General features: G+C 59.1%; 2 protein-coding genes across 2 annotated transcripts; one reads left to right on the plus strand and one right to left on the minus strand.

Moving 5' to 3' along the window:
• Positions 1-646: 646 nt before the first annotated feature.
• MPZL2 (myelin protein zero like 2) lies at positions 647-7,563 on the minus strand. Its single transcript, XM_009899329.2, has 5 exons — positions 7,425-7,563; positions 3,983-4,149; positions 2,730-2,940; positions 1,633-1,777; positions 647-721 (listed from the first exon to the last, which is right to left on the minus strand). The coding sequence occupies exons 1-5, from the start codon at positions 7,522-7,524 to the stop codon at positions 661-663; spliced, it is 684 nt and encodes a 227-aa protein (XP_009897631.2). The 5' UTR covers positions 7,525-7,563; the 3' UTR covers positions 647-660.
• A 2,238-nt stretch (positions 7,564-9,801) lies between these two features.
• Positions 9,802-13,449, plus strand: LOC104299250 (T-cell surface glycoprotein CD3 epsilon chain). Its single transcript, XM_009899438.2, has 7 exons — positions 9,802-9,850; positions 10,391-10,411; positions 10,740-10,760; positions 11,611-11,808; positions 12,442-12,594; positions 13,033-13,079; positions 13,374-13,449. The coding sequence occupies exons 1-7, from the start codon at positions 9,802-9,804 to the stop codon at positions 13,428-13,430; spliced, it is 546 nt and encodes a 181-aa protein (XP_009897740.2). The 3' UTR covers positions 13,431-13,449.
• Positions 13,450-14,108: the final 659 nt, after the last annotated feature.

The raw sequence follows: 14,108 nt of genomic DNA on the forward strand, positions 1-14,108 counted from the left end.
AGGCTCCTTGGGAGCACAGTGTGGCTGTGGGCTCAGCTGGTTGCTTGTGGCTCAGGTAGAATAGAATCAATAAGGTTGGAAAAGACCTCAGAGATCATCAAGTCCAACCTCTCACCCAACACCATTGTTTGTGCACCTCTCCTATGGGGGCAGGCTGAGGGAGTTGGGGTTGTGCAGGCTGGAGAGGAGAAGGCTCCCAGGAGACCTCATTGTGGCCTTCCAGGATCTGCAGGGGGCTCCAGGAAAGCTGGGGAAGGACTTTTGAGGGTGTCAGGGAGTGGTAGGACTGGGGGGGATGGAGCAAAACTATAAGTGGGGAGATTCAGGTTGGATGTCAGGAAGAAGTTGTTCCCCAGGAGGGTGGTGAGAGCCTGGTACAGGCTGCCCAGGGAGGTGCTGGAAGCCTCAGCCCTGGAGGTGTTTGCAGCCAGGCTGGAGGTGGCTGTGAGCAACCTGCTGTGGTGTGAGGTGTCCCTGCCCATGGCAGGGGGGTTGGAACTGGATGATCCTTGAGGTCCCTTCCATGGGATCCCTTCCCTTCTCTGACCTCCAGAAAATAAGGAGCCAAGTCAAACTGCCTTAAAAGCCTGCAGAGGCAGCAGGATGTGAGTTAGTGGATGCCTGAGTGGACACCTGCACTGTACATACCATCCAAGACCTCTACTCCTCCAAAGGAACTGCTTCTTTCTCTTCTCTGACCTTCAGGTTCTCCTTTTCTGTGCTGTTATTAAAAAGAGAGGGGGAAAAGGTTAAAAAAAGAGGGGGAAATGCTAAAAAAACAAGGCCAAATCAGCATCAGATGTTTTGAGCAGCAGAGACACCTTCTGAGGGACATCTGGCATACAGGGCATAAAGGCAGATAAGATACCAGGCATGCTGCATGCATGGAGACCACAGTGTCAGGTTCATGGAGAGATCATCTGCCAGCTGCCACCACAACTGCTGGAGAGGCTCCAGAGGAGGCCATGAAGATGATCAGAGGGCTGGAGAAGCTCCCCTGTGGGGACAGGCTGGGACAGTTGGGGCTGTTCAGCCTGGGGAAGGCTCTGGGAAGACCTCAGAGCAGCCTTCCAGTACCTGAAGGGGCTGCAGGAGAGCTGGGGAGGGATTTTAACAATGGGTTGGGAGTGCCAGGAGGAGAGGGAATGGATTGAAGCCTGAGGAGGGCAGACTGAGGCTGGAGATGAGGAAGAAGTTCCTTGCAGTGAGAGTGGGGAAGACTCTGGCACAGGCTGCCCAGGGAGGCTGTGGCTGTGCCCTCCCTGGGGGTGTTCAGGGCCAGGCTGGATGAGACCCTCAGCAACCTGGGTGGGTGGGAGGTGTCCCTGCCCCTGGCAGAGGGGTTGGGACTGGGTGAGCTTTGAGGTCCTTTCAAACATAAACCATTCTATGAGTCTATGACTGAATCCTTCTCCAGGTGAGGAGACTGTGAAGAGGAGGAGCAGAGTGAGGTCTCCCAAAGCTCCCTCCTCCCGGGGCTCTGCTCTGCGTGCAAGCCAGCAGCCCATTAGCGCTAATTACGCCGGCAGCTTCGCATGGCAGACGCTCGGCGCCTGGTCCAAGCCAATGAGTCAGGCTGGCTGCAAGGATACTTGAGGAGCTTCCCCGGGAGCCTTCCTGCCCTGTGCTTACAGTTCAGTGTCTGCCACCTCGATGCCCTTCTCCTCGGCTCTCTTGCGCCGGTGCCGGCAGAGGATCACCGCGGTCACCACCACGATCATCAGGACGCAGGCAGAGCCGATGGCCACCGCCAGGAAGTGGATCTCTGAGAGGTACACTGTGTGCAGAGAAGCATGGACATGGAGGACACACAGAGTGGCTCTTGGTTTGAGCCTGGGAGCACACCCCCACGGGCATCACTTGCCCCCAGGCTCCATTTTCCTTGCATGCATTGGCTCCCCTCAGGCTCTCTCTCCACAAGTCCTTTACTCCATCCATTTCTCCCAGACGTGGAAGGCCATCCAGGCTTTCACACTGCCACAGCCACACTGACCTCCCCGGCACAAGAGGGACGTGGGCCTGCTGGAGAGGCTCCAGAGGAGGCCACAAAGATGATCAGAGGGCTGGAGAACCTCCCCTGTGAAGACAGGCTGGGAGAGCTGGGGCTGCACAGCCTGGAGGAGAGACTAGAAGAGACTAGAAGAGACTAGAAGAGACTAGAAGAGACTAGAAGAGACTAGAAGAGACTAGAAGAGACTAGAAGAGACTAGAAGAGACTAGAAGAGACTAGAAGAGACTAGAAGAGACTAGAAGAGACTAGAAGAGACTAGAAGAGACTAGAAGAGACTAGAAGAGACTAGAAGAGACCTTCAAGATCATCACGTCCAACCCAAATGGAGGATAGAGAAGGCTGCAGGGAGACCTTAGGGCTGCATCTGAGGGGGGCTACAGGAAGGCTGGGGAGGGACTGCTCAGAAGGGCTTGGAGGGATGGGACAAGGGGCAATGGTTTGAAACTGGGGCAGGGCAGATTTGGGTTGGACATCAGGAGGCAGATTTAGGTTGGGCACCAGGAGGAAGCTCTGCACAGGGAGGCTGGGGAGACACTGGCACAGGCTGCCCAGGGAGGGGGCTGAGGCTCCATCCCTGCAGCCATTCAGGCTCAGCCTGGCTGTGTCCCTGTGCAGCCTGCTCTGGCTGGAGCTGCCCCTGCTGTGGGCAGGGGCTTGGGCAGGATGCCCTCGGAGGGTCCCTGCCAGCTGCGGCTCCGAGCTGGGCTCTCGGCCTCACCTTTCTGCACCACTCTGAGCCGCACCTCCCCGATGGTGCCGTAGAAGTCCGGGGGGTTGTTCACCTGGCAGGTGAAGGTCCCATTGTCCGTGGGCTGCAGGTTCCAGAGGATGATGGAGGCGTCGTACTGCTCCACGTTGCCGTCCCAGGTGACTCTCTGCTTGAAGCGCCCTGCCGGGGGCTCGTAGGGCTCCCTCAGGTAGCGAAACACCTAGGGGAGAGCAGCTGTCAGCGCTGCACGCCAGGCAGCCCAGCCAGGGGGCATGGAGCAAAACTAGGAGTGGGGAGATTCAGATTGGATGTGAGGAAGAGGCTGTTCCCCATGAGGGTGGTGAGAGCCTGGCACAGGTTGCCCAGGGAGGTGGTGGAAGCCTCAGCCCTGGAGGTGTTTGCAGCCAGGCTGGAGGTGGCTGTGAGCAACCTGCTGTGGTGTGAGGTGTCCCTGCCCATGGCAGGGGGCTTGGGACTGGCTGAGCCTTGAGGTCCCTTCCCAGCCTGACAATTCTGGGATTCTGTTGGTGAGGAGCAGCTCCTGGAAGCATGGCAGCAGAGCTGATCCCAGGGCATCTCCAAGGCTGTTTCTGAAGACAGTGCCTTGTGCTGTCCAGAGAAGAGCCAAGAGAACGATCTGAGGAGTGGAAGACCTCCATGTGAGAGGCTGAGAGAGCTTGGTGTGTTCAGCCTGGAGAAGAGAAGGCTCAGGGGAGACCTTATCACCATGGATCAAGGCTGACTACCAGGAGGATGGAGACTCCCTTCTGGCCACCCCTGCAGAAGCCAAGGGGTGATGGGGACAGGGAACTGCTGGGGACATTCCCATTGGACTCCAGAGGAGAGCAGATGGACACTGGAATCATCTGCCAAGGGCAGCAGTGGAGTCCCTTCCAGGGGAGCACTTTTCAGGCTCAGCTTGGCAGGGTCTTGGGCCAGCTCATTGCAACTCTGCTGTCACCCAGACAGGTTGGGGCAGAGGATCCCTGGGGTCCCTTCCAAGCTGGCACTCCGAGGAGCTGTCAGTGCTGAGCACCAGGCAGTCTGTGGTAGCAGCAGCAACGTGGAAGTGGGGCAGCAGAGCTGCCTTCACCCAGCTGCTCCCAGGGGAACTCCAGGGCTGTTTCTACAGACAGCTCCTTGTGCTGTGTGCCCAGGCCTGGCCTTTGGGCAGTCACAGAGCTGACCTAGTGCTGGGTCTTGGGACTGCCGCACTCGGGCGAGCGTGCAACGGTGCAATGCAGCATTAAGGCTTCACTTACAGGCTCATGAGAGCTCAGGTCCTCGGGCTGGAAGTTCCAGGTCACTGCCAGGTTTGGGCTAATGGGGCTGGTGCTGGAGAAGGTACATTTTAACCTCAGCTTGGTGCCGTTCACAGCCTTCACCTCCTTGGCAGTGTAAACCTCCACGGCCGCCGCAGGCCACAGCGCTGCAGGGGGAACAAGAGAAGAGGTTAGGGGCGATGGAACCTGCCCAGGTGTAAGCTCAGCACTTCTCCCTATCTGCTTGTAGTCTGCAGGGCTGCCTGCTTTATCTGTCCCTGTCAATGTTTAACCTGACAGTGAGAAGCAGGCAGATAATGAGGGAGATGATCCTGGGCATGCAGGATGCAAGAGGTGTCCCCCACTGTGCTTCCTGGGTGCTGCTCTTAAAGCTGGCATTCACCTGAGCTGCTGCTGCAGCTCTGTGTAGCCTCACAGCTGAACACTCACAGATCTGATAACTGCTTGGGAAAGAAAGGACCTTTGAGGAGGAATTGTCTAAAGGGACAATAGCTGGAGGGAGGAGGGCATGAACAAACCTTCTCTATGGGATGAGGACAAACTCCTCCATGGGGACAGGCTGGGAGAGCTGGGGCTGTTCAGCCTGGAGAAGAGAAGGCTCCAGGGAGACCTTAGAGCAGCCTCCCAGTGCCTGAAGGGCCCCAGGATAGCTGGGGAGGGACTTTTGACAAGGGCTGGAAGTGCCAGGGTGAGAGGGAATGGATTGAAGCTTGAGGAGGGGAGATTGAGACTGGAGATTAGGAAGAAATTCTTTCCAGTGAGGGTGGGGAGGCTCTGGGACAGGCTGTCCAGGGAGGCTGTGGAGCTGGAAGTGTTCAAGGCATCGAATGGGGCCTGGAGCAAACTGCCCTAGGGGAAGGTGTCCCTACCCATGGCAGGGGCTTGGAACTGGATGATCTTTAAGGCCCCTTCCAACCCAACCCATGCTGTGAATCTATGAACTGAGACATCCGGGAGGGGCAGTGCTGCTGCGGACACCACCCCCCCTTTAAGCACAGCCTCGCTGCTGACTGGCCCCCAGGGTCCCAGACCACATCTCGTGTGCCTTGTGCCGCTCACAAGCTCTCACAAGTGCCAGGGACCTGCTTGAACTCGCAGACTGCTTCAGCCAAGCAGCTCCCAGAGGAACTGCTGAGCCCCATTCCACAGCTGCCGTTTCCCTTGCTAGAGCCTTCCCTGAGGCACTCCGGTGTCAGCAGCCTGAGTGCCCTGCAAACTGCTCTCCTTGATGTAAGAAGCACCCATCAGGAGGTCAAGAGCCCGGCTGGGCAGCTCTGGCTCCAATGCAATCACTGCGAGAAGCCCCCCAGGACAGCCTCAAGGTAAAGTCAAGTCTTTGTTTATCAAAGCGGCAGCTTCTGTTAACCAAACCACCACCGGCTGCCACTCTGAAGGACAAAAAGAGGTTAGCATCGCTGACTCGGTGCTGGCCTGGGAGGAAGACAACCAGCAGGACACAGAAGGAATTGAAGGGGGAAATAGGAAACCCGCAACGGTGGTCTCCAAGTTCCCACTTCCCCCCTCCTCCCCCTGCCCACTTCAGCTCTCTCTGGGTTGGTTTCCACCTCGCAGGGCTGCGCTAAACACCTTGCTGCTGCTGGGGACATCCTTCCCTGCTCCTAATCCTCTGCTTCCAATCCTCTGCTCCCTCTTTAGTTTCCTTTGCTTCAGCGGTCGAATTAACCCAGCAGAGAAGGAAAGGGTTGATGATTTCCTGCCTCTTGGAGAGGAGTTAACTCATCCCACTTTGGTTCGAGCAAGCAAGAGAAAAGACCCCAACAAGCCAAACCTCCCCCCAAAACCTTACAAACAGAGCCCCAAGACCTCATCCAAACATAAAGACCCCCAAAGAGAACCCAAACGAACAAATCCCAAACAAGGAGACCCCGAAGAATCCCAAGCAAACAGAACGACCCCCAAAAACCTCTCAGCCCAAACGCCACCCCCCAAAAAAGACAGGACCCCCCCCAAAAAAACCCTCTCAAACAAAGCCGAACCCTCCAAAAACCTCTCTCAGCCCAAACTCGAGCCACTAAAACACCTCTGAAACAAAACAGGACCCTCCTAAAACCCCTCTCAGCCCAAACTCCGCGCTCCCCAATCCCTTCTCAGCCCAAATAATCAACCCCCGACCATTGCGGGGCGGTAAAACGCGGCCTCGTAAAAGGCCAATCGCCGCATTTCCTGTGCTTGAGAATCATTTACAGCCAAGGACTTCCTGGCCGGATTTATTTCTTCCCCCCCACCTTTTCTTTTCCCACAGGGAAATAAATAACTGAGTGGACGCCTGGAATGCCGCAGCACCGAAGGTGTTCGCCAGCGAAAGACTTCCTTGGCAGCCATCGAAGATTCGGAGCCAAATCTTTTCCGCCTTTACACAACTTCAGAAGCAAATAAATCAATGCATTTGAAAGCGGTGGGGAAATGAGACCTGCCCGAGGTGGTGCTGCTTTGGCAAGGGGGGGACTGGACTCGGTGATCTCCAGAGGTCCCTTCCAGCCCCTGCGCAGGGTATCCGTGTGCTGATGGATTTGAGATCAAGGATCGCAGAAGCATTCGGGTTGGAAAAGACCCTCAGGATCACCAAGTCCAAAGCGATAACCCTGCTCGAATGATGGTCTCCTCCCATGCCGTCTTTGCTGGCCACAGGAAATTCCTACAAGCGTCAGGACTGGAAGGGAGCTCAAGGCTCAGCCAGTTCCAAACCCCCTGCCATGGGCAGGGACACCTCACACCACAGCAGGTTGCTCACAGCCACATCCAGCCTGGCCTTCAACACCTCCAGGGCTGAGGCTTCCACCACGTCCCTGGGCAGCCTGTGCCAGGCTCTCACCACCCTCCTGGGGAAGAAATTCTTCCTGACATCCAATCTGAATCTCCCCACTTCTAGTTTTGCTCCATACCCCCAGTCCTATCACTACCTGAGACCCTAAAGAGCAGCTCTGCTGCCTGCCTGGGATAGTTGCGGTGGGAACCCTCTCCACCCGCCCGGGATCGCCGCCCTGGGAACCCTCTCTACCCCCCCGGGATCGCCGCCCTGGGAACCTTCCCAAGCCGCCGCCGCTGCTGAATAATCTCTAAGAGTCCGGTAACAAAGACAGCGAAAAAAGCAATACCTAGGACTAAAGTTCACCTTCCTGGAGGGAGGGGAGAAGATGTGCAACCGGAGCTCAGAATGAGCTCAGTGTTCACTTTCCCCCTGAACACGCCTAAACCTGTTTGTCCGCCGATCTCAGTCACTTCGTGCCACTCGCGGCCAGCCCCGGACCCAAAGAGCCGCAGCCACCCCCCGACCCCCTCACTCCCCTCCCCAGCTTCTGCGACTCCTGCAAAGCCGCCGAGCGATCGGGATGATAATGAAGGGATCAGAGGAGGGAAAGCGAGACGGCAGCAGAGGCCAGGCGGCTCCAGGTCTCCTTACCTCGCAGTTGCAATGCCAGGAAGAGCAGAGCCCGCAGCCAGCTGGGGCCACGCATTGGCAGCGGGAGGTTGGACTGCGCAGGCTGAGCCGCACCGAGCATTCGTTTCGGGTTCTCACTACCTGGATGAAAGTTGAGGCTCCCCCCTCGCCGCCCCGAGTCTCCCCAGCAGCGTAGAGCAAATTCCTTACTCCGAGCGCTTCCCTGCCCCGGCTCCCAAAGGCGAGGCGCGGCCGGCCCGGCTCACCCCTGGGTGTGAAACAAGGCAGCTTTTCAAGGCAAGTTTTAATTTCTTCGGCCTCCCATATTCCTTTGCTCTTTTGTGTTGCAATCATCCCTCCGCCCAGCTCCCACCTGAAACCACTCCCCTCCTGGGGGAGGTAATTCGTGTTCCTGGAAGAAAGGGTGAAGGTGTTTCGCGACAGCCCGAAGGAAGGAGGGGCAATCGTTTGACAAAAACCTGCGAACACACTGCCCCCCACCCCCAAAAAAAAGGCAACCCAGAGCAGGGAGCCCTCCGGCAGCGACGTGGGAATGCATCCAGAGGATGGGAAATGCCCTCCTCAAACAGATACCTTGCAGGGATCGCTGGGCTGGGGCTGGTTAGCCTGGAGAAGAGCAAGCTGGGGGGCGGGGGGAATCTCATCAATGCTTACAAATATCTAAGGGGGGCGTGTGTGTCAGGAGGATGGGGCCAGATTCTTCCCAGGGGTGCCCAGTGACAGGACAAGAGGTGATTGGCACAAACTTGAACAGAGGAAGTTCCTTCTGTACCATGAGGTTGTTGGAGCCCTGGAGCAGGCTGCCCAGGGGGGTGGTGGAAACTCCATCTTTGGAGACTTTTGAGGCCCACCTGGATGTGCTGCTGTGTGCCCTGCCCTGGGTGCCCCTGCTCTGGCAGGGGGTTGGACTGGATGAGCTCCAGAGGTCCCTCCCAACCCCTAACGTTCTGTGACTGTGAGTCCGTGGAGTGCGCTCCCAAATCCCCTCTGCTCTCGCAGCCTTACGAGCAGCTCTGACAGCTCCCTCGGCTCCAGGCAGAGGGACAGGGCAGGGCAGTGCGCTCCCAGCCTGCCCATGCTGGAAGCACAGCTTGGACAGGCTCCTGCCCCACTGCCGTGGGGGTCTTCCCCTGCATCAAGCTCAGGTCAGGAGCGGGAGGGCTCCCGGCGGGCGGCAGCAGAGCAGGCTGCGAGGGGCAGGAGCGCCCTCTAGCGGCGCCAGGCCATCCCTGCACCTGCTGGCGACCCGGGGGGCGGCAGAGCCTGGGGACCCCTCCAAAAGAGGCACAGCAGAGGCACAGCAAAGGCAACAGCAAAGGCACAGCAGAGGCACAGCAGAGGCACAGAGTGGGCCAGGGGCAGAGGGGGCTGAGCACAGGCTCTGAGCTCCCGCTGCCTCTGCATGGCTCAGGCTTTCGGGGTCTCTGCTGCACCTACCCTGTTCCCTCCTGCTTTTGGCAGCTTTCTCCAGCCTTCCCCAAGCCCTTTACCGTTTGGGAGGGCTGCTAGAAAGAAATAAAGCAGATTGTATTGCAGGTGCAACTGGTGAGTCCCAGCGCTGCCTGCAAGCGTGGAATTGCTTTTGCAGGCTGGTGGCACCCGAAGAGAAACAGCAAGGCAGCAAAGCAAGGTCCCTCCTGGTCCCAGAGTCAGAATGGTAGGGGTTGGAAGGGACCTCTGGAGATCACTGAGTGAAATCCTCCTGCCAGAGGAGGATTACTTAGGGCAGGTCACCCCCATGTCCAGGTGGGTCTTGGGAGTCTCTAGAGGAGGCAGTGTGGTGGGGCAGCGTGTCCTGGAGTGCCTGCTGGGAGCAGAGCATCACCCTCAGGGCAGAGGCTGACCGAAAGCCATGGGCTTTACAGCCTGGCACTTGCAGGCTCAGCTCTGCTGGCTCCACAGCATCTCTAGAAGCTCAGCTGGTTCCATTTCTGGCTCCTTTGTTCATTCCCTCCTATTGCTTGCAGTAGTTTCGACTTCAAAGCCTCTTTGAAAAGCTGTTGGAGAGCGAATCTAATCCAGGCTCTCCTGCTGCTCCTAGGGCAGACCCTCTGAGGCTTGGGCTGGGCTGGTGCAGAGCAGCCACCACTTGCTGTCAGTGACGTTCCACGCAGGGGTTTTGAGCCTCCACACTTCCTGGCATGTGCTCATTTTGTCAGACGTGTTCTGTGCCTTCCCTGCCTGCTTGCAGCTTTCAGTGGAAGCAGTGAGTCTCCCCAGCACTGCTCACCCTGCTGCTTTACACAGCTCTGGGCGGGGGGGAAGCCTTGGGCCTCTTTCTCCTGAGACCTCGAGGAGCCAACATCTTCGTCCCTCCTCCCCTTGGTGCTGCCAGCCTGCTGTGGTAGAGAAGAGCAAGAGAAGGAGCAACCTGAGGATGAGGCTGGAGAGGTCCTTGCCTCTCCTGGGGCTCCTGCTGTGTGGGGGTGAGTAGTCCAGGGGAGCAGGGGGTGGCTGCCCCAGGAGAAAGCCCAGGGCTGCAAAGTACCTGCAGCCACAGGGTCCTGCAGCTGGCTCCTGCAGTGCCTGGGGAGCTGCTGCTCCAACCCTCTCAGGCTGGAGGGAGAGAAACCAACCAACCACCCTAGTGAAGTCTGGCTTCCTAGCTGCTTCCCCAGGACACCTGGGCTCCAGACCTCATGCAGCAGGGCTGGAGCTCCATGCAGTGCTTTCTGGGTCCTTCTGTGGGGCTTGGGTTTGGCCATGCACCTTCCTTGCCCCGTTTGGGGGGAGGTAACTTCAGCCTCACGGCGGCAGGCTGGGAGCGGTGCCAGCCCCCAGCAGGAGCTGATCAGCTTTCCTGCCTCCTCTGGACCCTCTCCCCCTGTCCCCCTCGTGGTGGGGGGCTCTGAACGCTCCAGCTGAGGTCTCTCCAGAGCAGGGCGGGGGACAGAATCCCTTCTCCACTCCTGCCGGTGCAGCCCAGTGGCTAAGTTAATTAACGCCGATTCTTCTTTCTCTTGTAGCTGGCACCGCGGCTCAGGAGGGTAAGTGCTTTTTGGCTGCACTCTTAACCGTTTAGTGCCTTAAAAAGAACCTCCCTGAGGGGGAGGTGAAGCCACAGCCCCTTCAGGACGCCGGGTGGGGAGGGACCCCCGGGGAGCAGCTTGCCCCAAGCCTTTCGGAGTCAAGCAGAAGAGATCCGAGTTCTCCGAGGGGGGAAATGTTGCTCCTCGCTAATCGCCGCTGATAAAGCCGAGCTGGCAGCGATTGTCCCTAACGATTGCTGCTGCTCCCCGGGCAGCGCTGGCCCAGGTCCAGCAGGAAGGCAGCCGTGAGCTGGCTTCTTAACGCTCCTCTCTCCCTCCTTTGCAGGTGATGATGAAGCAGAGGGAGGTGAGGGCCCTCTGCCAGCGCTCTTCATTACTGAGCACAACACAAAGGCTGCAGCTGCCTCGCAGGGGAGGCAGAAGGCTCGGAGCCCAAGCAGGATTTCAGGAGGGGAAAAAAAACCTTTCCTGTTTGTTAATTGCTGTTGTGGTCATGGATCGGGGTGGGGAAAGAGCTACAGTTCGCCTCTGCTTGCTGGTGGTGGTCTGCATGTGCAGGGCCCAGCAAGCAGAGGGGTGACAGGCAGGCGGCCAGGCTCTGCCACACGGAGCTGGGCACTCCCTGAGGGCCCTCGGAGAGAATCAGCGAGGATAAAGGAAAGGATGGCTGCAGGAGACACAGGCAGAGGGAGCTCACATCCGACCCTAGCATGGGCTGGCTGGAAGGGAGCTCCAGAGGGCATCCAGCCCAACCCCCTGCAGGGACATCCTCCCCTGGGGCAGGCAGCCCAGAGCCCTGCTGAGCCTCCCCTGGGACATCTCCAGGGCTGGAGCCTCAACCTCCTCCCTGGGCAGCCTGCTGCAGGGCTCCAGCAGCCTCCTGGGGCAGGACTTGTTCCTCACATCCAATCTCAACCTGCTCTGCTCTCATCCCAAACCACTGCCCCTGGGCCTGGCCCTGCAGGCCTTTGGGAGCAGTCCCTCTGCAGCCTTCCTGTAGCTCCCTTCAGGTCCTGGAAGGCTGCCCTGAGGTCTGACTGGAGCCTTCTCTTCTCCAGGCTGAACACCCCCAGCCTGTCCCTGCAGCCCCCATGACACAATGCAACCAGGGTGGGCTGAAGGGTGGGCAGGGAAGGCTGCTCAGAGGCTGTTGCTGATGCTGCTTTCCCTTCTCCTTGTCCCCATTGCCAACAAAGAATTCCTGGTGGAGATTTCTGGCACCATGGTGACAATCACCTGTCCCTTGGCTGAAGGCTCAATCACCTGGGAGCTGCCTGGGAGAAAACCAGCTGAGAGTGGGGAGAAGTACACCATACAGGACCATGACAGCTCTCCTGTCAATGTGACTTGTGCCTCAGGTGCTAAGACCCGTGAAATGTACCTGAATGCCAGAGGTGAGGAGAGGGCACTGGCTGGCTGGGCTCCAGGGGAGGGCTGCACAGCTGCAGGGATGGACAACAGGAGCTGAGAGCTGATTCTCAGCGTGCTGGGCTGGGTGGTGTGGTCCTGCTGAGGCCCTTCCTGCTCTGTGAGGGCAGCAAAAGAGCCCAGGAGCACATTTTTGGCAGAGGGAATCCCCCTCCCCTCCTCTCCCCACCTTCTGCAGCCTTCAAGCTGGCTGCATGTCAGTGGTTCCCCAGAGCTCCCTCTTGGTTTGCACAGCTTCTGCCCTGCTCCAGAGGCTTTTCTGGCCTTGCAGAGTGGACTCCTGGGGCACACAGCCTGGTTCCTGTGACCCAGCAGCCAGGGTTGAGCTTCCCCCAGCCCTGACAGAGGGATGGAAGCCTCTGAGCCCCTCGAGCCTTTGGCAGAGGGTGGGAGGGGGTGGTCCAGGAGATGTTTTGCACCATGCAAAGAGCAGAGGGTAGGGAAGGAGGCTGCATCCCCCCAGCCCCCTGGCCGGGTCTGTGCTGTTCCCTTCCTCCCTGTCTGCTCCTTTCTCCTTCCCACCCCCAGCTGAAGCTTTTCTGCTGGGATGGGGAGGGAGGGTGCCTGTCTCTGAGCATCTCCACCTCCCCTCCTGGCAGTGTGCACCAACTGTGAGGAGCTGGATGCCTTGGCAGTGACAGGGATCATCACTGCAGATCTCCTCATCACCCTGGGGGTGCTGATCCTGGTCTATTATTTCAGCAAAGACAGGAAGGGGAGAGCCAGCAGCAGCCCTGGCATCCGGCAACGAGGTAAGAGCCGTTCCAGGGGATGTCCACCAAGCACTAAGCATCTGCCCCAGCTGAGTGCTGCAGCATCCTCTGTGCCCTCCAAGACCTCCCCCATAGATCCCTGGAATGGTTTAGGTTGGAAGAGACCTTGAGGATCGTCCAGTTCCAGCCCCACTGCCACGGGCAGGGACACCTCCCACCAGCCCAGGCTGCTCAAGGTCTCATCCAGCCTGGCCCTGAACAGCCACAGCCTGTGCCAGAGTCTCCCCACCCTCACTGGGAAGGATTGCTTCCTCATCTCCAGCCTCAGCCTGCCCTCCCCAAGCTCCAATCCATTCCCTCTCATCCCCCCCCAAGCCCCTGGTGTGCAGTGCTTGGGGATGCTCTGTGGGGAGGTCCCCCCCAGGCTGTGCTGGGTGAGCCAGCACCCAGGGTGACCTCTGGCTGCCTGTCTTGCAGGGCCGAAGATGCAGCGTCCTCCCCCTGTCCCCAACCCAGACTATGAGGTATGGAACAGCTGCCCTTACCCCCTCTCCCCTGGGGGGGCTGGGGAGGGAGAGGCAGGGAGGGAGAGGCAGGGAGGGAGAGGCAGGGAGGGAGACTCTGCAGCTGCCCTCCGAGCTGAGGGCTCCTGGCGCTGAGGGGGGTCAGAGCCTCCTCTCCTGGCGCTGGGGCTGCAGGGGGTGGGCAGCAGAGCGCAGCCCTGCCCCAGCTCTCTGCTGGGCCTTGCCCCTGGGGGGGTCGTGTGCTCCAAGGCCAGGTGTGGCCCCCCCAGGCTGAGCTCTCTGCTGCTCCCACAGCCCATCCGCAAGGGCCAGCGGGAGCTGTACGCAGGGCTGCAGGCCAGGGGCTTCTGAGCTGCCCTCGCAGGACGCCTGACCGGCGGCACCCAGGGGCCAGGACCTTCTGCCCAGCTCCCTGGGGGCTCTCTGCATGCCCTGCCACAAGGCATGTGGGGGTTGAGCTCTGCTAGCAAGCTGGCAGACTTTCTGCTCTGGCTGGCAGGGGGGAGTGGGCTCTGTGACCTCCAGAGGTCCCTTCCCACCCCCAGCAGCCTCTGCTCCGTGGCTTCTCTGGTCTGAGTCCCTCCTCTGCCTTTAAAGACTGGGACTCAGCAATAAAATGGCAGCCAGCACCCCCAGCTCTGCACTGCAGATGACTTCCTCTGTGGTTTTGTCTCTTAAAGAGTTTGGTTTGTGATGTTCTCAGGTCAGGAGCAGCCTCAGCCAGGCAGAGAGCTGCTGTGGGGCAGTTAAGTTGGCACAGCAGCTCTGTGCTGCCTCACCTTGCAGCAGCCCAGCTGGGGAGGGCAGGAGCAGACTGTGCCAGGGCTGGGGGGGGGGACACCCAAAAATGGAGGGCAGGGGCAAGAGGAGCTGGGGGTGGGTCTGGGGGCAAGAGAAAGACCTGAGGTGCCCTGCACTCAACACCTAGATGTTAAACCTGCCTCATCCTGAATGCTTTGGTTTCCAAAGACCTTGAGAAGGGCCCAAGAGAGGCTGTGCTGCCTGGGAAGGTCTCTGTCCCAGCGTGGG

Source organism: Dryobates pubescens, chromosome 34 (assembly GCF_014839835.1).
Source record: "Dryobates pubescens isolate bDryPub1 chromosome 34, bDryPub1.pri, whole genome shotgun sequence".
Classification (NCBI taxonomy): domain Eukaryota; kingdom Metazoa; phylum Chordata; class Aves; order Piciformes; family Picidae; genus Dryobates; species Dryobates pubescens.

What these genes read in the sequence shown, in the direction of transcription:
- MPZL2 (XM_009899329.2), bottom strand. Translation starts at nt 7,524, where the DNA reads ATGCTCGGTGCGGCTCAGCCTGCGCAGTCCAACCTCCCGCTGCCAATG. An exon ending in GCTCAGAGTGGTGCAGAAAG is followed by an intron (nt 1,778 to 2,729) that starts GTGAGGCCGAGA and finishes CTCTGCACACAG; the next exon opens with TGTACCTCTCAGAGATCCAC. An exon ending in GAGGTGGCAGACACTGAACT is followed by an intron (nt 722 to 1,632) that starts GTAAGCACAGGG and finishes TTTTAATAACAG; the next exon opens with CACAGAAAAGGAGAACCTGA.
- LOC104299250 (XM_009899438.2), top strand. Translation starts at nt 9,802, where the DNA reads ATGAGGCTGGAGAGGTCCTTGCCTCTCCTGGGGCTCCTGCTGTGTGGG. An exon ending in GGGGCTCCTGCTGTGTGGGG is followed by an intron (nt 9,851 to 10,390) that starts GTGAGTAGTCCA and finishes TTTCTCTTGTAG; the next exon opens with CTGGCACCGCGGCTCAGGAG. An exon ending in CCCTGGCATCCGGCAACGAG is followed by an intron (nt 12,595 to 13,032) that starts GTAAGAGCCGTT and finishes CCTGTCTTGCAG; the next exon opens with GGCCGAAGATGCAGCGTCCT.